Source organism: Elgaria multicarinata, chromosome 21 (assembly GCF_023053635.1).
Source record: "Elgaria multicarinata webbii isolate HBS135686 ecotype San Diego chromosome 21, rElgMul1.1.pri, whole genome shotgun sequence".
Taxonomy (NCBI): domain Eukaryota; kingdom Metazoa; phylum Chordata; class Lepidosauria; order Squamata; family Anguidae; genus Elgaria; species Elgaria multicarinata.
This window is the reverse complement of record NC_086191.1, coordinates 1,335,279-1,357,534: the sequence shown is the minus strand read 5'-3', so window position 1 is coordinate 1,357,534 and position 22,256 is coordinate 1,335,279. Positions and strand designations below refer to the sequence as shown.

Sequence of the window (22,256 nt, the reverse complement as noted above, 5' to 3'; positions counted from 1 at the left end):
TGTACATTTTGGGGTAAAGGGAGCACTCTGGGTAAAGGAATTCGACAGAGCTGCATGCAAAAGCGGGCCGGGGCGGCATCAGCCCCCTGCCCCCACCCGCCATCGTACCTGCTTCTGCAGCTGGCTCACTTGGGCCGACAGGCCATCAATGCGGATGCGCATCTCGTGCAACTCTTCGTGGGCTGCTCCGGCCATGCTGCTGTTCCTTTCGGCTGACTGCTTGGCATTTTCCAGCTAAAAAAGAAGGTCCGCTCCCAGTGAGGCACAGAAGAAATGCTTTGGACTGAGCACTGGAGGACGACCACTTCTGGGGAAGTCCTGGGGCATTTGCAGTATTAATACTTCTTGGATACTACTGAAGGGGTGTGTGCTACACTGCCCAGACCCGCTGAGCGGAATCCACTGGTTCCTTTCTGCAGACAGGAGGAGTCCTTCCTTTTGCAGAAGAGTCTCCGATTTAGTCTGGCGGGGGGGGGGGGGGAAGAGGGGAAACACAACACCCCCATTTCTACCGACTCCCCCTTCCTGTCACAGATCCGTGAGCCACCTTCCATGCTGCTCCAGAGGGTCCCCCAGCGCTCTGGAGCAGATTTTGGGGGGGGGGGGGAGCAAGGGGAAATCAGCAAAAACTCCTTGCCCTCCTCTTCCTGTGGCAGAAGCACCTGCTGGACCAAAAGCCCTTCCAGAAAGAGGAGGCTGGCGCTGGCCTCCCTGCACCCCTGGCCTTTGAAGCACGGCTCCATTCTCCAAGCCTGGCTTTATTTCCCAGCACGCGCCTACATTCTTCCCTGCTGCCCCTTTAAGCCTGGAACTCCTCTGCCAGCCTCCCCCAATCTGGTGCCTTCCAGATGTGCCAGACAACAACTCCCAGCATGCTTGGAGTTGTAGCTCAACGTATCTGGAGGGCAAAAGGTGGGAGGGGGGCTTTCCCACGCGATGGCCACCTCTCCCACCTTGCTCAAAACGGAGCTTAAACACGTGGAGCTGAGCTTGTCAGTCATCCCCTCGTCATTCTTGCACCTTTCTTCCAAGGGTGACATTTGGATTGTAAGCTACTCAGGACAGAGACCTGGAGTGGGGCGTGGGGGTCATCCATGGGCATCCTTTCCAGGGGTTGCGCAGCGCTCGGAAACCCCGACACGCCATAGAACGGAACGCCATCAACGCAAGAGGTGCTGCTCAGCGAATGACAGAGGCCTGTTCCCCCGCCCCTGTCCACGCACCCCTGCTCACGGAAGTTAACTGGAAACACTGGATTGTGCTCCCCCTACCCCCACCCCCAGTTAAACCCCCCACTTCTCCCATCTCATCCACCGTTGGGATAGTGTGAAAAGTTAAAAGACTAAAAGTGCACTTTTGTGAATGGAGAAAACAGAATCAAGCTGCCATCCTGACAGATTGGAATAGTGACACTGTGCCTTTAAGGAGGGGGAAATCAGCACTGCAGCTCCAGTTTTCTCAATGGGGAAAAAGACGCTGCGGATTCTCAATGGGGGTTAAGGAAGTGCACGGTTCTGAAGGGGGGGCAGGGAACAACGCGGCTTCAACTTCCTTAAAAGTTTGATATTTGCTGCAAGCGGAGGTGTCTTTCTTCAGAAAACGCAAGCAAGCTACAGGCAGAAAGGTACCAGGTGGGAGGGGCAGAAACGCTCGCTTCAGCACTGGAAGCAATATTTAACAGCCCTGATAACTGTTTCACAGACACACAAAAAGTGGCTGCAAGATTTTACATCTTCATATGTCCATAGAACCCTAGAATAGCAGAGTTGGAAGGGGCCTCTAAGGCCATCGAGTCCAACCCCCTGCTCAATGCAGGAATCCGCCTTAAAGCATCCCTGACAGACGGCTGTCCAGCTGCCCCCTGAGGGCCTCCCGCGTGGGACAGCCCACCACCTCCCTAGGCATAGTATGGATTATATGGCACACAGGGCTTGCCGTAAACCATTTTCTCTCTCAAGCTCAGCCACACATGCATGCTTGAAGGCCTCGAAGAAACCACATTTCGCACAAAATAAGGCCCAGCCGAGGAAGAGCGTGAAACCCGTCTTCCCTCCACGAGCTTTTCGAGAGGTGAGGAGTCCTGGGTGTATTTATTTCCTGTCTTTCTCTGCTGCCTTGGGGCCATTATTGCCTCCCACCCTGGCCGGCACCCATAAAAGAGAGAGAGGTGGGAAGTGGGTGGGAAGCGGCCCGGAGCCCCTCTCCGGCCAGAAGGCCTCACCTTGGCGCTGTACGTCTTCTCCAGCTCGTCCTTGTACATCTTGACCTGGGACTCGTGCTGGCCCCTCAGGTCGTGCAAGGCGTCGGCCAACTTGCTCTCAAACTCACGCTGGCGCCCGCTGTCAATCTCCACCAGGCGGGTTTCGTGGCGGCGTTTGGACTCACGAAGCTCCTGCAGGTGAGGAAGGGGGAGGCGCTTGAGCTGGAGATATTGGGCCGAAGCAGGGCAGGGGGACGGGACGGGACACACCTCCACATGGCAAAAGGGACCTGAAAATTACACCCACTCCTACCCGGCCCCATGATACGAGGTGAAGTAGTTTGAATGGGCAGAAACCCCTCCACCACACGGTATCTCCTGGGTGCCCCCGTCCTGAGGCCAACTTCCAGAAGTCTATCCGCATGAAGCCAACAGGGCGCAAACTCCCACGCAGAGCTTGTGTCAGACGCAAAGCTGGCCAGAGGTTACATCTATTTTCAAATATTCGTTTCCCCCAGGCTAGGAATGTGCGGAGGGCATTTCCCTCCCCCCACCCCCCTGGAGGGGCATAATGTCTCTCAACAGAAGTGTTCTACCATGTGCAGAGTGCCTTTCCTTTGCAAAGAGCATGCTCTCCGTGCTTGCCAAGCACACTGTGGAATCGGGGGGGGGGGGCTACACTTTGCCCCCAGGCCGATGCCTTGGCACGACCGGCTGACTGGACAGGGTGGACTTGACGATTTAAATCACGATTTAAATCACTACTCAGAAAGACTCGATTTAATGATGTGATTTCTCCCCCCCACCAAAAAAAGTGCCCTCTTCCTCGCTATATTTTATACAACTCAGAGTTACCAAAGACTCATCCTTGCTGGTATAATCTTAATATTTACAACCAGATGAAGGTTTCATTTTTAGAATAGCAACTTTTCAGATTAGTTTTACCGTTATATAAAAAAAATACCGATTTGGTTATACTATTAGAAACACATCATAGATAGATAATTATGAAATTATTACGAGGTGAACTACCTCCAGTTTAATAGGTTAATCATTCATATTTGGACAACTTTTCTGCTGTACTTTATTGGAAGGAGAAAAATAATCTTACAGAAACCTCTGGAAGAGGCTGACATTGTGAATGGATTAATGGAATTCATTTACCAAAAAATTTAAACAGCCTTATGCTACATAATTAAAAACGAATCCTTATTTCATGATGAATAACCTTTGGACTATAATGTATCTTAAATAGAAAACTATCTCTAGATAGATTTTTCCTCAAAAAGCATTTTATTTAAAAAATCCAATTTAAATAAAAAAATCCAATTTAAATTAAAAAATCCGATTTTTTTTAAAAAACTCATTGATTTTTATCCACCCTGCCAGGCTCCCACTCATTCGGGTGAGAGGGGGCTGGACTCTGCATTCGGCTGGGGGACGAAACAGATCCCGTGAAATTAAGGCCGGCCACATCCACGCGCCTCTTTACCAAGAGCTGCATGGCCCCACGGTAGTGGCGGCAGCTGCAACAAAAATGCATGATCTGCCCACATCGGCGCCTCAGTGCACACAGGCATCCCAATTCATGCACACTCTCTTTATTTATTTATTAGCTAAAATGGCGCTGGTCGATCCAGGTGGAGCGGGAGCCGTGGCAAGATGCCGCCTCGCCTTAGGGCTCAGAGGGGAGCTACAGCCCACTCCAAGCAGGCCCTCTTCTGCACCGAAACAGCCCACAGCCCCACAATGCAGAGCACGTGGCTCCCGCCACGGGACAGGAAGGCAGCAAGAGCAGAGGAGGCGCTCCAGTGCCACTCCGCAAGCCGCCCACGCACCTCGCCGTAGATGTTCTTCTGGAACTCCAGCTCTTCCTTCAGGGTCTGCAGCCTGTTTTCCGCATCCACTCGTCGCAACATTTCATCCTGAAGCTGCTTCTTGACCTCAGCCAAGGCAGCTTCCAACTGGGGAGGGAGAAGGTGGAAAGAGAAAGGGGGGGAGACAGGTGTCATGGTTAGAGGGCTTGCCTGGACCGGCCCCGTAACTTCCCAGGTGGCATAAGAAGTATTTGGGAATACAGAGGTACCAGGCACGGTACAAGGCGAAGCTGCGATGTTCCTAATCTGCAGGAAACGCACATGGTACAGTCCTTCCCAGAGGCATTTCAGCCTGCAGGGGCCAAATGCTCACTTTATAACCGTCTCCTTGGTTTGCTATTTTTCTGCGTGTTCATTTTTCACCTGTGAGGAGCATTGAAACACACTGTCCTCCACCTGTAGCCTGAATTAGCACAGTCCGCTGAAGGACTGTACCACACGTTTCCTACACATTAGAAGTTTGTTGAATTGAATGCCTTTGCCCAGGTTGTGAGTTTTGCTGCCACCTGGTGGCCCATTTGGTTTCTCAGGGGAAAGATTTCCTAACAGTCATCAAACTCTAGCTGCCACTGAAACTTTATCACCTGAAACAAATTTAGGGGTTCATGCAGCAAAATAATAATAATAATAATAATAATAATAATAATAATAATAATAATAATAAGAAGAAGAAGAAGAAGAAGAAGAAGAAGAAGAAGAAGAAGAAGAAGAAGAAGAAGAAGAAATCGAGAGATTTGTATGTTTGGGCAGCCAAGAGACAGACTCTCTCCCCAACCAATCGCTGCCCCGTCCCACCTTTACTTTAGGGAAAACTACAGACCGCAACAGAGATTTTTAATATTACAATTAATAATATAAAATATAAATTTTGCATATTTCTTTTTAATGTTCACTGTTTTTAACTTTTGTAAACCGCCCAGAGAGCTTCACCTGTGGGGCGGTATATAAATGTAATAAATAAATAATAATAATGTGGAGAAAGCGTTTATTCTTTTCTCCCTCTCTCAGAATGCTTGAACTCGTGAGCTGATTCACAGAAGAAACTGCAAGACTCACACAACTGACCAGTTCAAAGGCGTTTTTTTAAAAAAGAGGGTGACACAAATTCAGGGCGGTGGGTGGTCAAATAACAGCTTTTAACCGTGATAGTGAAATGGAGCCTCCGTGAACAGAGACAGTCAGATGCTCAGCTCAATCCACCTTCAGACCCTGCTTGTGTGTGCTGAGAGGTGTCCAGCTGGCTGATATTGGAAACAGAACACTGGGCCACATGGCGCTCTGATCCAGTAGGGTTCTGCCACATTCTTGTGGGCCCCACCGAAAAGGGCCACTTCACGTGGGATTTCCCCACCCCACCCGCAGTACAAAAAGTAAAGCTGCCTGCACTTAGGGTGACCCTATGAAAAGGAGGACAGGGCTCCTGTATCTTTAACGGTTGTATTGAAAAGGGAATTTCAGCAGGTGTCATTTGTGTATATGGAGAACCTGGTGAAATTCCCTTTTCATCACCACAGTTAAAGCTGCAGGAGCTATACTAGAGTGACTAGATACAAAAGAGGGCAGGGCACTTGCAGCTTTAACTGTTGTGATGAAGAGGAAATTTCACCAGGTTCCCCATATATACAAATGACACCTGCTGAAATTCCCTTTTCAATACAACTGTTAAAGATGCAGGAGCCCGGTCCTCCTTTTCATAGGGTCACCTTACCTGCACCCCTTATTAGAAAGGAAGCAAATCTGGTGTGGGACCCTTGTGTCCACAAACATTAAGGCTAAACTGAACCTGCTGGTTTTATTACATGAACTAGTCAATTAAAACTATTAAAGCACTTTTGATTCACTCAAAGAGATGCCCTCTTACTAGCGTTTTTTAAAAGAATTGCCAGCCATTTTTAATTCAAGGATGTACAAGATGTGGGGTGGAAGCTGCCATCTTAGCAGAGGAATTTCCCCGCCTCTCACACACAGGGGAACATCCCTTACGAAAATGGCAGCTGCTGGGATACGTGCAGGAACCCGAGAAAGATATACACTTCCTTCTTTAGACGCACTCTTTTTATTAATATTCAAATCTATCCAAATGCAAACCAGCTGGTGCCCTCCAGGTGGGCTGCACTGCAATTCAACTCCTCCCAGTTAAAGGTTCACCCTCACCCATTAGACAGAAGTTCTGGGGTGGGGTGAGGAGGAAGAGAGGTGGTTTTTCAAACCTGGGGATGCCATGAGTGAAGGCAGGAGCCAGCAAGCAGCTTCTCACCACCCCAATCACTCCTCCTGCAGCTGGGCAAAGCTTGCTGATTGTGACATGCAAAGCCGGCACTGTGGATTGTTGGGAGACAACCCAGAGCAGGAAGCCACGGTTCACTCTTGGGTTATAACCCCCAACAACGCACAATGCCAGGTTGGGATGTCACGACCAGCATCAACAGAGCATCCCTGGGTTGGCCCCTTCAAGGGAGCCAGCGCGCGCGCTCGTTCATGACTTAGCCATGGTTTAAACAACCCATAGGTAGCTGCAGCGTGTGAACAGGGCCAGAGCTTGGCTTGAATGGGCTGCTGCCCAGGAGGCAACCAGGAAGGAGATTTCTTAGACACTGCAAGGAAATGGGTGTCCCTTACCTTGGCCACCTGGCCTCTCAGTTCGCGGAGTTCATTTTCCAGGTTGCGCTTCTCCCCCAGGGCGGTGGTGAGCGCGGCTTCCTTGGAGTTCAGCAAGGCCTCGAGATCCTTCAGGCGGCCTTGGGCGGCCAACAGGTCGCTTTCTTTCTTGGCATTCCTAAAATGGGAGGCAGAGAGAGAGAGAAGCAGCCATTAGCCTAGATTGTAGAGACGGACACCCCAGAGCCAGGTGTGTGTTGCATCATTTCCCATCTCGTAAAAGGGAGGATATTGGGGTAATATTGTCAGAACCCACAGGAGTCTTGCTAGATCAGAGCACGGGACTGCTTAGTCTAGCATCTGTTTCCAACACTGGCCACCCAGTTGCCCCAAAGATGCCCCCAAGCAAGGCACGGAGGCAGCAGCAATGCCCCCTTCTGCTGTTGGCCTAAAGTAACTGGCATTCAGTGGAAGACTGCCTTGGAACCAGGAGGCTCCATTTGCCATCAGTCTAACAGTAATCAAGAGAACTCCCCTCTTCCATTCAGTTGTCCCCTGTGAAGGCCAGCCAAGCCAGCGGCCATCACAGCTTGTGGTAGCAAATGCCAGAGAACTGCGTGTTGTGTGAAGTACTCCCACCTTGTCCCTTTGGGACCTGCTGCCCGTTGATTTCATGGGGTGAAATTAAAATTCTAAGAAAGGAAGTTACCATTTCTATGCACTTTCTTCCCAGCATGCATAATTTTATGAGCCCCCATCATGTCCCTACTTAGCTTTTTTCAGAAATGGAGGGAACTGGAGATGTGCAAAGATGGCGCACGTTATCTGCAATGACACACAACCCCTGAGCGGGTCTGTTTTGCTCGGCAGAAACCCAGCCTCCCTTCAAGAAGCAGGACTCTCCCACTGAGGCAGAGGCCGGGATAACGCCTGCGGAGCCTCGCGGGGGGCATTCATGTGCTTTCCCCTGGCGCAGGCTCTGGGTATTGCTCGCTCCACGGGCACGCAGCCCCAGCGATAGGACAACGCAAGCTCTCCCACACACGTGGAGGCGCTTCACGGCAGGAGCCAAAAACCACGTGAAATCCAGCACAGAGAAAGCCCAGAAGCCCAGCGGCAGCGGCAGCAGCAGTTCACACATCCATCTGGCCAGGCTGGTAGAGCCCCGATTTCACACCCCCTCGATGCAACACAGGCTGCCTCCCCACACAGGACGCTGCCCCAGATGATCTTGCACAAGTCAGATGCCGCCTGAAACGGGCTGCCAGCCACTCCCTTTGGCCCTTCGACTGGCAGACCCCCACGAGGAGATGAGGCTGGGGTGGGGGGAGGGCTAAAGCCTGGCGCGGGTTTAAGCACGGGACCAGTGCATGGTTGGAGAGGTAGAACAGGGCTCCCCACCCTCCGGCTCCTAAGAACTAAGGACATGTGCTGGTCCAAACCTTGACCGGCTGCCTCCGTCAGCCTTGGACACTCCACGCACACACACACACACACACCCCGGCAATGCAGGGCTAATAATTCCAGCCTACCTCACAGAGGCCAGTTTGACCACTTAGGAAGTAGGAAATACGATTTGGATGGTTTCCATAACCAGGTCTTCTTTGCAAGTGTGCCTGAGACCCAGGACTCATCCCCATGTAGCGACAGTCACTAACTCGGGCAGTTTTAAGAGGGGATGAGGCAAATGCATGGAGAAGGCCATCACCGACTACTAGTCCTGATGGCTATGTACTACCTCTAGTATCAGGAGCAAGATGCCCAGGTGCCATTCAAAGTGCTGGTTATGACCTATAAAGCCCTATATGGCTCGGGTCCAGGTTATCTGAAAGGACGTATTCTCCCTTATGAGCCTGCTCGTGCTTTGAGATCTTCTGGAGAAGCCCTTCTCTCAGTCCCACCATCATCACATGTGCGTCTGGTGGGAACATGGGAGAGGGCCTCCTCGGTGGCTGCTCCAGTGCTTTGGAACTCTCTTCCTGGGGAAGCTAGACTGGCTCCCTCCTTGATGGGCTTTCGGAAGCAGGCAAAAACTTCTTTGTTCCAGCAGGCCTTTGGAGAATAACCTGGGCCTCCATCTACGTTAAGGACTTGTAAAATTGTCGTGTATTTAAAATGTTTAATGTTTTAATATTGTAATATATTTAATTTTTTAAAACTATTTCTTTTCATAGGTTTTAAAATGTGTATGTTCTAAATTTCGTAAGGCCTCTTTGAGGCCCAGTATTGGGCAAAAGGTGGGATACAAATATAATAACAACAACAACAACAACAACACAACACGTGGCACTCGTGTCCTGCTTGAGAATTTCCCATGGTCCCCTGCGCAGCCACTGTGGGAACAGAGTGCAGGACTAGAGTGGCCTTTGGGTCTGATCCAGAACAGCTCTTCAATGCCTGCAGCACTGGAACATGGCGAAGAGCAAGGGCACCGGCCACAGTGGGGCTTCCGGCCGACTGGATTCCCGGCACATGAAGCAACCCTATGCATGACTAGACAGAAAAAAGGCTATGGCTCCCAGCAAGCTGGCTGGGGCATGCTGGGAACAGTGGGGCTTTTTCCTGTCTAAACATGCATAGGGTTGTCCCCTGAAGCACTGCGACCAGAGCAATGACCTTCACAATGCAACCCTAGGCATATTTACTCAGAAACAAGTCCCACTAGGGCTTGCTTTCTAGAAAACGTGAACAGTATTACAGTCACAGAATCATAGAATCGTAGAGTTGGAAGGGGCCTATAAGGCCATCGAGTCCAACCCCCTGCTCAAGGCAGGAATCCCCCTTAAAGCATCCCTGACAGGTGGTTGTCCAGCTGCCTCTTGAAGGCCTCTAGAGTGGGAGAGCACACAACCTCCCTAGGACATGGGTTCCATTGCCATACTGTTCTAACAGTTAGGAAGTTTTTCCTGATGTCCAGCTGGAATCTGGCTTCCTTTAACTTGAGCCCGTTATTCCGTGTCCTGCACTTTGGGAGGATTGAGAAGAGATCCTGGCCCTCCTCTGAGTGACAACCTTTTAAGTATTTGAAGAGTGCTATCATGTCTCCCCTCAATCTTCTCTTCTCCAGGCTAAACCTGCCCAGCTCTTTCAGTCTCTCTTCATAGGGCTTTGTTTCCAGACCCCTGATCATCCTGGTTGCCCTCCTCTGAACATGCTCCAGCTTGTCTGCGTCCTTCTTTAATTGTGGAGCCCAGAACTGGACGCAATACTCTAGATGAGGCCTAACCAGGGCCAAATAGACGGGAAGATTTGTACGATTTGGAAGCTATACTTATATTAATGCATCCCAAAATAGCATTTGCTGTTTTTGCAGCCACATCACACTGTTGGCTCATATTCAGCTTGTGATGTACAACATGATCTGTTTAAGTTGGTTTTGATCCATCAACTAAAACTTCCATTGAGGAATCTAGGGAAGTCCATTTTAAATCTGTGCAGCTGAGAGTTGAGAGCAAGTGCTTGTTTTCCATGGCTGTTTTGGTGTAACCCTAACAAGAAACCCATGGAAGGCGTTTTTTCTCTCCTAACGTGACGTGTAAACTTTGCTTCCTAGATAATGAATTTTTCCTACTCTGATATTGACACTTTTTTTTAAAGGCCCACATATATCGAGGTGTTGATAACATGCAAGACTGATTTAGTTAACTGAGAGGGCAAAAGGCAGACAATCAAGTACAAACCTTCTGACTTGCTTAAAGCCCTCAAACACAGAGACGGCTCTGAAGGACCTTGATGTCCCTTATCACCTTCTGGTTGAGAGAACCAGAGAGGTCCGCCTGGCACCTACACTGTGCTCCTTTCGTCGCCAGCTGAAGACCTTTTTATTCTCTCCGTATTTTAACACTTAATTTTTACTTAAATTTAAATTTTACTGTTCTAACTCTGTATTTTAATCTTATATCAATTTTGCTGCGTGGTTTTATCCTGGTTGTGCTTTTTATACTGTATTTTGTATTTGTGCTTTTAACCTGTTGGTTGTTTTATGATGGTTTTAATTTTTGTGAACCGCCCAGAGAGCTTCGGCTATTGGGCGGTATAGAAATGTAATAAATAAATAAATAATTGTAAGGAGTAGATTTCTTCTTTTCTGGAGCAGCAATAAAGGTGACAACTGACCTTCGATCTCCCTCAACCAGGAGGCTTGCCACAGCTGGAGCACGTATGCCAATCTTACCCAACCAGGTGCCCTCCAGATATGTTGGGTTGCATTCCCCTAATTCCAAGCCAGCATGGCCATTGCCCCTGGGAATGACGGGAGAAGCAGTGCAATGCAGCTGCAGAATATGAGGTTGGAGAGGTTGAAGTACGTCTTCTGGCAGTTGCACATACTTTTTTTATTGCAACTGGCTGCAGGTGACCTGAGGTAGGGAGGGGGCTGGGTTCTACTTCACTCTGAAGCACCCTGGGTCACCTCGGGCCCAGCGTAACCTAGCTCACAGGGCTGGTTGGGATGACAGAGGGGGGAACCATATAGGACGATGCGATTTCTTTGGAGGAAGGGCAAGCGGATTAGTCATAAGAGCGAAACAGAATGTTCAGTTTTGCACCTGGGACCCTTGGGGTGGCAGAGGGAGGGGAGCTATAAACCCAACCAAATAAAATACCAGTAAATGCATCCATAATAAGTACACCGGATAAAGAGAACTCCTGCTTCTACTCCAAAGCCCAGGGAAAATGGGGCCTCCAGAAGATATTTTTAGTTTAGTTTTTGTTTCAGGAGAGAGAGAGGAAGAAAGCTATTAATATGATTGAGGGAAGAGAAAATCCAACTGTTTTATCATCATTTCCAATCCAAGTTTCCATTACTTGGTTACATTCTTTCCTCCTCCCCACCCCGCATTTGTACCAAGACAGATGCAGCCAGGAAACGAAAATGCAGCTGCTTAGAAAAAATCAAAAGAGCACCATCCACGAAACAGATGACGGGAGCAAAAGACGAGACGCCGGCTGTTGTCGGCAGCAGGCGCTTGTGCAGCTGGAACATTGCAGGCAAGGGTATCGCTCAGAACGGGGAGCCGCCTGGGCCACGCCGAGTTCAGGCTGCACAGCCATCTCTGAAGAAGCTCCCGTTGGCTGCGGGGTTAACAGGGCAGCAGGCCAAGGGGATTCTCAGGTTAGGACATGGTGCCTCTGGGCATGGGCAGAGTTCTCCCCTCCCCCTTGTAGATATTTAAGCCCTGCGAACATAAGTAGTTGTCTTCTGCACAGTCAGACCACCCAGGCCTTCTCACCCAGCACTGTTGACTTCCCAGGGGCTCAGGTGGGGTCTTCCCCAGCTGTCCTATCTGAGAACTGGCGAAGGCCGGAGACTGAACGCAGGAGGCTGGGCAAGCAAAACGTGAGCTGGGCCCCCTCCCCAGGCGAAAAGCAGAGGCACACAGCTGGAGAGTTCTGCTTGGGAATCTATGGAGCGGTCTTCTCCAGAGCCGGCCCCTTGACCTAAACAGCCCAGCTCCATTTACAAGGACTGTCGGGGGTCCCCTTGACTGGAGATGCTGAGGACTGAGCCGGGGTGGGGTGGGGGCTCTACCACTAAGGTATGACGCTTCCTCCGAACTATCTTCTAGTAAGCCAGCAGTTCCTGACGTGGAGCAGAACACACACGGCGACCAAGGCAAGCAGCAGCACCGTGCAGACGTACGAACTGAAGCCGGAGCCGCTCGAGAGTCCAGCATTTCCGAGGCATCGCAATAAAAAGACCGTCATCCGATTGCACGTGAAATCCCCACGCAAAGAAACACTGCTTTACGCCCCGCCCAAAACACGTGGCTCAGTTCGGCTGGGGCCACTTATCCAACCAACGATCAATGAGGATTCACTTGCCGACAGATGTGGCGCCATTTGCTATTGGAGCGGCTACACTAAGTCATCCAAAAGCCCGTGTAATAGATCGGCATGAGGATAATGGGGGGGGTGCTGCCCAGACATGCACCGCTTGAGCGGCGAGCTGAATGAAGAACCACTACCCCTCCCACGCCTGCCGCACCTCTGTCGAGGCGTTCCAGCTTTTCTCCTGGAGAAAGCTCCAGGGAAGCCACTTTGGGTGTTCACAGCAGAAACCAGCTTTGCACAGGGCTGATCGGCTGGAAACGGGTGATGCCCCCTAACCCACCTCCTCCAAGCAACTTCTCAAGGACGTTGCTTTTTTTAAAGGGGGGGGAGAGAAATAAGAGCATATTTAATTCAATATACATGAGGCACTTTAACAAACGTAAACATAGAACTGTTTTTTGGAATCAGAAGAAGCTGAATCACAGGGCGCCACTAAACAAGTGATTTATTGCTGACTTGTGAATGGCCACTCATGGAAGTTTTTGGGTTGATTTCATGACGTAGTCAACAACCAGGATGTCTCCTGCAGAATCCACCAGAAATCCCGGGATAAAAAGAACCGCTTTTAAAATGCTAATAGCAGGGAAATAGGAGGATTATCTGCCACTAGATGGCACTGTCTCAATAGAACTCAATGGAAATGAACAGAGGGGAAGTATTCAATTCCACCCTTGTCGCCCCTGTGTAATGCAGCCCATAATAATCCTGCCAAAGAACCAGGACACACAAAAGCCCTGGGTAAACAATGTGATTTCCCACCCAGACACACAGCAATTCCTGATTTGCATGTACGTTTGTACACTCTCAGTAATGTCATTGTGGTTCACAACTGTCTTTTTTTTATTATAGATGATCTTTGAACAGTACATTGTTCGTTAGTATGGTCTTTTCATCTGTATATGGAGCTTTGTGTTAAGAGCAAAGGTCAAGACAATAAGTTACTAGCAAGATTAAAGTGAATTCAAATAATAAAACCCAGAAAGCTTTGCTCAACAGTGAGTCACTTTCCTCCTTTAACTTTCTCTTGCTGTTCTCAACAATGTCTTACCAGCAAAAGTCTGCATCTAGGGCAAAGATGACATGAATAGCAACTTTAAAGAAGAATGCTCCCCTCCAGCATTCAGGGCTTGGCTTCAAAAGGCAGAAGAATGAAGGAAACAGACAAGGTGAGCTGAAAAAGTTCCTCAGGTACCAGTTATCAGTGGGGGAAATCGAGACATTTGGAGAAGCAAGATTACACCGTACACAGTGGAATCTGGTTTTCCAGCACAGAACCTGATGACTAATCTCAGGTTCCAATTTGCAAAGGCAAGACGTTTTTCTACTCCTGCAAATTGCTCCCAGTCTCAGAATGAAAACCAGCCTGCTTGCCTCGAGAGGCATCTTCACCACAGCGGGGAACCCTAAGCAGTTTCGCTTCTTCAAAAGCCTCTTCCGCGCCGGCCACAACTGGCAGTTCTCTTTCTGCACGACTGCCCCAGACCTGGGATTTCCCACTGAAGTTGTGAAAGGAAGCGTCGCCTCCCCAGTACCGTCACTGGATATTGCGACCGCTCATTTTCTGATTACAACTCTTCTCCTGAAATGGGAGGGGATTCTATTTTAGGCATGGGAGATTTCCTCTCCTGCCTACGTTTGTAAAGCTGGCGCAAAATTCACCATCCAAGGTTAAACACAGACAATCAGCAAAGTTTCCTTCATGTTGCTAAGCAAAACTCGGCTGCTGTGAAGCAATAGAAGCTCCTGCTGAGCCAAAAACAATCCCGGCTAGCACAGAAACGCCTGCGAGCCTCCTGGGTTTGCCTTCGGGATGCTCTTGGCAAAGAACTCCCATCCGCCTTACCCAAGATCCCCCTCTTAGGCTACAATACAGGGGAGTCTTCGGATCAGCCAGGGCACAGACACCAGGGTGCCCGACGCGGCCCTCCGACAGGGCTGCCCAGCCCTCAGCAAACCAACTAGGGGCTGGGGCAGCAGAAGCAGAGGATGGGGCGAGGGCGCTCGCTGGCAGGCAAATGCAGGGTGGGGGAAGGCTCCTGCTGACCCACCCTGTTCCCTTCCCAAAGTAGCCCCCTCCAACCAGACCTGTTGCAGACCAAGGATTGGGGATCATGCCCACTGTGCACATATCTCCCTGCCCCCCCACTCCCAGTTTTTGAAGGCATCTTATTGGGAGTTACGTGGAGCTGTTTTTGGAAATAGGAGGTGCTGAATCCAAACAGCATGCAGAAAGCTCACCGCGAGTACCCTCTGGATTTTGCCCATGCCACACCCATTTTAGCCACCTCCCCCCCACCCCCAGATTGTGCAAGAATAGAGGCTTTTCTGCACTAGCAATTTAGCGGGTCTTTTACATGACGTCGTCAACCTCCAGGACATCTCCCGTACTTTCTCCACTTTCTCCCGCTTTTAAAAAGGTCATTGACAATTTTCAAACGGACGTTATTCCGATTTATCAGCTGTGTGAAATGCTGACATAGCACTATCCTGACAGTGCCACCTAGTGGCTGTAAATTGAAACACACAAACATATAGAATGGAAGGACTTCCTTCCATTCAAATTACTTGTCCGCCGTGTAAAAGAGCCCATTATAATCTTTCAAAGAAAGTCACTTTGCAGGATTATAATGGATGCAGGATTTTTGCTTAATATAGAGAAGAACTAGGATTGATGTCGTCTCCCCAACGGAAAGGAAACTAGATAGAATCTGATAGAAAGCAAGTTTAGGATAGTTGCCTGCACTATTATATCCACGTTGGAAATCACATAAGAGGTATCTGTCATTTTGACGCCCCCCCCCCCGCCCCCGTTACCTGCTTTGAGCCTTTATTGCAGGCCACAGGCTTTAAATCATCATTATATTCTCTTCATCATAAACACGTCAGACAACTGAACAGGCACGAATACAGGAAATAAAGTCAACTTGGCAGCCCCAAAGTCAGTTGCCTACCTGTGCTGCTGGGCCAGTGACCGCTCCTCCCAGGAACGTGAAAGGGCCGTTGGGCACCGTGCAGCTCAAACGGACGGAGCCTTGCAATCCAAGCATTGGCTTCGGACTGCCTGTACCACTAGGGATGCTGGCTGGGACGGAGCTGGGCACTCCCTGGTGGGAGACTCACTTAACATCCCTGTTTCATGTGGCGAGGGAGGGAGGAAGATGGGTGACAGACAGCAAAGCCCACTCAGTGGGGCCAACTGGGACCGGCCGCTTTTGACCAGCCTCTTCAGTAGCCACCCAAGCTGGTCTCTAGAAGGATCAAGGATGCAACTTTAAGCACCCCAATTAGCTGTGGGTTTTTTTAAAAAAAATATTCTCCAGCCCCCCCCCCCCCAATATGGCTTTTTCCATGTGGGTCATTCTACAAGACAGTAAGCCTGCAGGGCAAAGGCTGTCTTGTTTTTCTATCTCTCCCTGTACAGTACTTAGAAAACTTCAGGTGTTTAAAAAATGAACAGCCGCCCCCTCCCTCTCCTTCTGGCCCAAGAATTCACGTGATGCAGGAGGAGGGCTGATCCAGCCCTAGTGCCAGGTGCAAACACCCCCTGGCAGTGCCGTCACCTCCATCAATTTGCGCAACCACTGGGGCTGTGGGCAACAGCTGGCCCAGCTCCTCCTCTGGGCGCCAGCCTCCCCTGGGGCCTGAGCACCGACGGCCACACGTTGCTCTCTCTAACCCAAGGACGAGCTGGCAAGTTCGTTCTACTGTGCTGCGAGGCAGGGGTACCAGGGGCTCAGGATGGGGAGGGAATTGCCCAAGGAAATGTCTGTATAATTGAAACAGAACCATCGCCAGAAATACTGCAGACAGCCCTCACCCTGAATCAAGCTGGCTGGCAGGGTTTCTGGCATCCCTGGTGGAATATTGTTGTTTTTGGAGCGGCAACACAAAAAGGCAGGAAAGGGGAGGCCATGAGGAACCGACGGCAGGAATAGGGGTGCCACCCCAGCCCATCCTCTCCTGACTCATCCATTCTTCATGGCATCACGGGCGTCAACGCCAAACCGCCAGGGATGCGCCAGATGGGAGCGAAACGTGCGCAGCAGCACCTGCTTGCAGGTCAGAGCCAGAAGGACGGGAGTCAGTGTTCAATCTCTCGCCTGCTGGAGGCGAGGAAAGAATGCCACGGCCACGGCCACGCGGAGGGCCACGCCCAAAAGCTCCAGCGCAAATTGGTGTGCTGACAGCGGCATTACAAATACGCAAGGCTCAAGAATGTGAGGAAGCCGCTACATTCTCTGGCCTTGAGAAAAAATAATAAAAGGGGGTGGGGTAAGAGACCCAAAATACAAGGAACACACACCCACACACCATACAAAATGCAGAAACACATATCCATTCATACACATATCCATTCAACTGATTGATTCAAGCACAAGAAAAAGTACTCCTGTGCCCAAAGGTTATGGCACGCAAAAACTAAAAACAACCCCCCAAAAGGCCCTGAATTAAAACGGTTCCTTGATGGCAAAGAGTGCAGCCTTTTGACCTTCATGGGACTATTTTGGCAGCTTTTAGCCTCTGATGTCCCATCTGTAATGCCACAGAGCACTACCTGCATTCTGACAACTTACAAAGACTTTTGGTTTATTCTCAAACCTGAAATGGGGGCAATGAAGGCCTCAGATTATTAACATATTAGTAGCATATCACTTGCATGCCAATTAGTGGACACACTGCTCTAGGATCAATGATATTTGCCTGCTGAAATTGTTGCCCTGCCGTAGAAAACACAAATCATGATATCTAGACTTGCAAGTAATTGGAGATTGAAAGCAACCCAGCCAGGGCAACTCTGCTACATGCTGCCTTTTTCCATTTTTCAAAAATGTGCAAATAAGTCGTCGTGGCTGTGATCAGAACTAGACCTTTTCCCTAAATAGGGAATGGAAGCCACACTCCCCCAGGAATCCTGTGGGTTATGCTGAACGCATTTATATGTGGCCACCTAGAACACCCACTTTAAAAAAATAGAAAAGAAAAGACTGTTGCACTTTTGGGGTGGGGGAAACACCCATGCAGAGTGTAAAATATAAATTACACATTCATACACAAGATCTGCAGATAATCGCTTGGGTATTACTGCAACAATGAAACCAAACGCTGTTATCCACAAACCAATATTTGTGCGGCTGTGACTTAGCTTGGCTTATCGAAAGCAGGAACGGCAGTATTAAATGTATATTACATTAAGGGAGGAAAAGAAACCTAACAATCAATGAGCTAGTGTTGCCGGGAGCCTCCGCCCGCCATCCTGCCCCCACACACATTCCAGGCTTGTCTGCTGGGCTGAGTCATTCCAGCCGCTTTGCTCAAGTCCACAAAAGGAAGGGCTCTGGCTGCTGTTTGGGCCCCAGGAGTCCTAGCAACAGCCGCAAAGGGGGCAGGGAGGGAGCGGAGTCAGAGGAGGAAACGGGAGCTGGCACCTGCTCAATGACGCTTCGGGAAGAAATGAGTCAGACCGTGCAGGACCTCCCCCCCCCCCCCCCACGCTCCACCAAAGTTGCCATTTCGCAGAAAATTGAAGGCAGAACACCATTTGAAAGAAGGGGGTTTTCGTTTTGGATTTTGCTTTGTTTTGAGGAGGGAAAACCGCTAAACATCAGACTGATATCAAGATTTGCATGTATGTATGTGCCCACAAACACATGCCCTTCCTTCCCCCAGTTTTAAGGATCATAGAACCATAGAATCATAGAATAGCAGAGTTGGAAGGGGCCTACAAGGCCTTCAAGTCCAACCCCCTGCTCAATGCAGGAATCCACCCTAAAGCATCCCTCACAGATGGTTGTCCAGCTGCCTCTTGAAGGCCTCTAGTGTGGGAGAGCCCACAACCCCCCTAGGTAACTGGTTCCATTGTCGCACTGCTCTAACAGTCAGGAAGTTTTTCCTGATGTCCAGCTGGAATCTGGCTTCCTTTAACTTGAGCCCGTTATTCCGTGTCCTGCACTCTGGGAGGATCGAGAAGAGATCCTGGCCCTCCTCTGTGTGACAACCTTTTAAGTATTTGAAGAGTGCTCTCCTGCCTCCCCTCAATCTTCTCTCCTCCAGGCTAAACATGCCCAGTTCTTTCAGTCTCTCTTCATAGGGCTTTGTTTCCAGACCCATGATCATTCTGGTTGCCCTTTTCTGAACACGCTCCTGTTTGTCTGCGTCCTTCTTGAAGTGTGGAGCCCAGAACTGGACGCAGTACACTAGATGAGGCCTAACCAGGGCCAAATAGAGAGGAACCAGTACCTCACATGATTTGGAAGCTATATTTCTATTAATGCATAGGATGAAAGCATAGAATGAAAGCATCCTAATGCATAGGATGAAAGCATGAAGGGGAAAATTGAGACCGTCCTTCCCGCAAAGACACTGCCAGCGAAAACACACACACACGTGTCGCGGTGTGCAACGGCTTAGAGTGAGGCTCTGAACATGCCTTTCAGGGGCCCTTGCCCACCCGCCCGCAGGGTCGTCCCCAGAGAGTCCCGCGAGCAAGATGCAAAGCAACGCAAAATCTGGGCTTCCCCGCTGCACTTCCAAGAGGCCACATCTTCCGGTTCGAAAGCCTCAGAAAAGCCACAGGAAAAGCTACCACAGGAAGTGGCAAACCACAGAAACCAGGTAGAGGCAAGGTCTCCACCACACACGCTCCGAGCGCTTTTGTTCCTCTGAAAAGTTTTTCATTCCCCCCCCCCCCCACTTTCTGGGTGCTGAACCAACACGGGGCAAAAAAGCGCCGCTTCAGGGAGACAGCATCAAACTCCAAATATTTGTATGAGACTCTGCCAATCCCACCCAGAAATGCTGCATTGCCTGCCAGCTGCTGGCACCGAGGTGGCACAGCCCAGGTCCACTTGGCTCTGGCCCCTGGCTGACCCCCGTGACCTTGGCCGAGTGCTTGAAAACCCTCCACACACCACACACGCAGACGCCAACTTCAGGAGAGCCCAGCAAGGGGGCAGCTCAGAGGCGGGCGCTGGAGGGGCTTTGGGGACGAGGCCGCTCCTCCCCTACTTCTGCTGTGGGGCAGCCCCCCTCCTCTCAAGGGAATGGAGGGGGCAGACCCCTCCCTCAGCGGAGTACAGAAGAGGCGGGCTGCACACAATGCGTCCAACTCTGATGACAGCTGGGTGCATTTGCTCAAAGGTTTTGCTGGATCAAACTGTTCCAACCCCTGAGAAGCCGGGTCTGTTTGCTAGTTGCAAATATGATACACAGCCATGCAGTGGAATTTTAAGATGTTTTTAGGATGTTTTAACAATGTATATTATGTTTTAATTCAGTTTTATGTATTTTATATTTGCTGCTATTCCCCGCCTCGATCAGAATGGAGAGGCGGGTAAGAATAAATTTATTATATTTATCTATTTATTTATTTATTTATTTATTTATTTATTGCATTTCTATACCACCCAATAGCCGGAGCTCTCTGGGTGGTTTAAAATATTAAGACAATTCAAAACAAAACAACAGTATAAAACGATAATATAAAATACAATATAAAAGCACAACCAAGATAAAAACAGCAGCAATGCAAAAATACAAATTTAAAACAGTGAAGTTAAAATTTATTGATAGACTGTTAAAATACTGGGAGAATAAAAAGGTCTTCACTTGGCGTCTAAAGGTATATAATGCAGGCGCGAAGCGAACCTCCTTAGGGAGCTCATTCCACAGCCGGGGTGCCACAGCAGAGAAGGCCCTGCTCCTCCTGGTAGCCACCTGCCTCACTTCCTTTGGCAGGGGCTCGCAGAGAAGAACCCCTGAGGATGACCTCAGGGTCCGAGCAGGTACATATGGGAGGAGGTGTTGCTAACCAAGCTTTGGGGAATGGTGGGCCAGGGGGCAAGTAAGCTTAGGGGTGTGTGTGTGTGTATGTGACACAAGTGCCCCAAGGGATCGATCTGGAAGTGGGGCAGGAAGCACGCAAGGAGACCCACAGGGATACAACCCAAGAATCTCCATGTTAGCACAGCCGGCTCCGGATCCACGTGCATCGAAAGCCCACCTTTTTCCCTCAGGAGGAAGCGGAGCAATGGCTTCCTCTGCTAACCTGCCAAGGCCCCCCTTGCCCCCGCCTCCCACTCTTGTCCGATCTGGGTCAGTCGCCTTCCTGGGACACCAGCATTGCCTTCCAGGAGTCCTGTGTGATCAATGGTGCTCTCTGTTCTCCCCCAGTGGTGTGGCTTCAAGGGCAGCAAATGAAGATCAGCAGACCAGATCGTAGCGCAACTCGGGGCCCTCCGGCCCTGCAAAGGCCTTTTTCCTGCTGCAGCGTGCAAAGGAGCCATTTGCTTTCAAATCCAACCCTCACCCTTGCCAAAACGGAGAGGAAATGACTGCCGCCCTGTTTGCCAACCAGCCCACAATTCACATGGCTCGCAGCCTGTGTACACATGCTTCGACTCCTGGCTCCAGCTCACAACTCTGCCAGCACCGCCCCATGTGAAGGTTGCAGCCATTTTAAGAACATTCCCAAACGGCCGGGCTGGGCTCCAGGATATCCTGGTCTGGGCTTCCTGCTCTGGAAGGGTCCCCACATAGACCATGGGCAAAACACACATCAGAACATCAGAAGTGCCCTGATGCTGGATCAGACCAAGGGTCCATCTAGTCCAGCACCCTGTTCACACAGGGGCCAACCAGTCATCGGCCAAGGATAAACAAGGCAGGACATCTGGGTTGCAACCAGCTCCTTCATTCTCCAGAACCAGAACCCAAATGGTTAGCTGGGGATCATTTCTGCCTGTCGTCAGCCAAAGGTTAATGGTGTCACAAAAGCTTGGGAAAGCAACATGTCTGGGTGGCTCTGGCTTTTCTTGTGCAACATCGTCTTGCACTTGTAACCCTTTCTTCCATCTTTTTTCTTTAAACAACAACAACAAAACCCTTTAAGGTGGAAAAGGTGGAATAGCTACACACAACGGGCCGGTTCACACGATACGACAGCCCATCGTGGGTTAGTTTACCCTCAGGGAACTGTGGCGTACGCCAGCCAACATTAATTTTTGTGAACCGCCCAGAGAGCTTCGGCTATTGGGCGGTATAAAAATGTAATAAATAAATAAATAAATAAATAAATAAATAAAATAAATTATGACTATGCAAAGGATCTCAACCAAGGACTGCTGTGTTGTGTGAAAGCAGCCAGCAGGGTTTATTTGAGGGTTAACAACCGTTGCATAACCTAGTCTGTAGTAGGGTTATCCAGGGGTTGTTTATCCCTTGAAGAACCCCCACCATTCACACAATACAATTCCCTGTCGGGGTTGCATATTCATAATGATTGTAAGCCTGTGGGCAGGGACTGTCAAATACTTTTGTAAGCCGCCATGAGAGCCTTTTTTGGCTGAATGGCGGCATAAAAATCCTTAAATAAATAAATAAATAAATAATGGCAGCAAGCACACCCCGCAGCTCCTTGAGGGTAAATTAACCCACGCTGGGTTGTCACTTCATGGGATGGAAGTACCCGCATCCTCTTTCTGCAGCATCCAAAGAAGGAAGGCTTTTTAACAATCGGACCAAGTCACAAACAAGACAGAGAGGTGCACTGGAGCAGAACTTGGCACCAGCTGCTGACCCCAACCTCCTGCCAGTTTTCTCTGTCTATCTCATCTGACCTCATTACCTCTAGGCACATTTTCACACTCCTTCTGGAAGGCCCACGAATGGCACATGAAGGCCACAGCAGCTCCCCTGCCCTTCAGCATCTGATCAGAGGCAGAGGCCCTCCGAATGTGGAGGTGGCATTTGGC

The 22,256-nt window shown here is 49.9% G+C and overlaps 1 protein-coding gene across 1 annotated transcript in view; it reads right to left on the bottom strand.

Annotated features, from left to right (window-relative positions):
• LMNA (lamin A/C) overlaps positions 1-22,256 on the bottom strand; it is a 53,792-nt gene that overhangs the window by 9,815 nt on the left and 21,721 nt on the right. Inside the window, exons 2-5 of the mRNA XM_063146146.1 lie at positions 6,697-6,853; positions 4,039-4,164; positions 2,222-2,392; positions 109-234 (exon numbers count right to left, since the gene is read on the bottom strand). Of these exons, the coding sequence (XP_063002216.1) occupies positions 109-234; positions 2,222-2,392; positions 4,039-4,164; positions 6,697-6,853 (580 nt within the window). The remainder of the gene's footprint in view (positions 1-108; positions 235-2,221; positions 2,393-4,038; positions 4,165-6,696; positions 6,854-22,256) is intronic.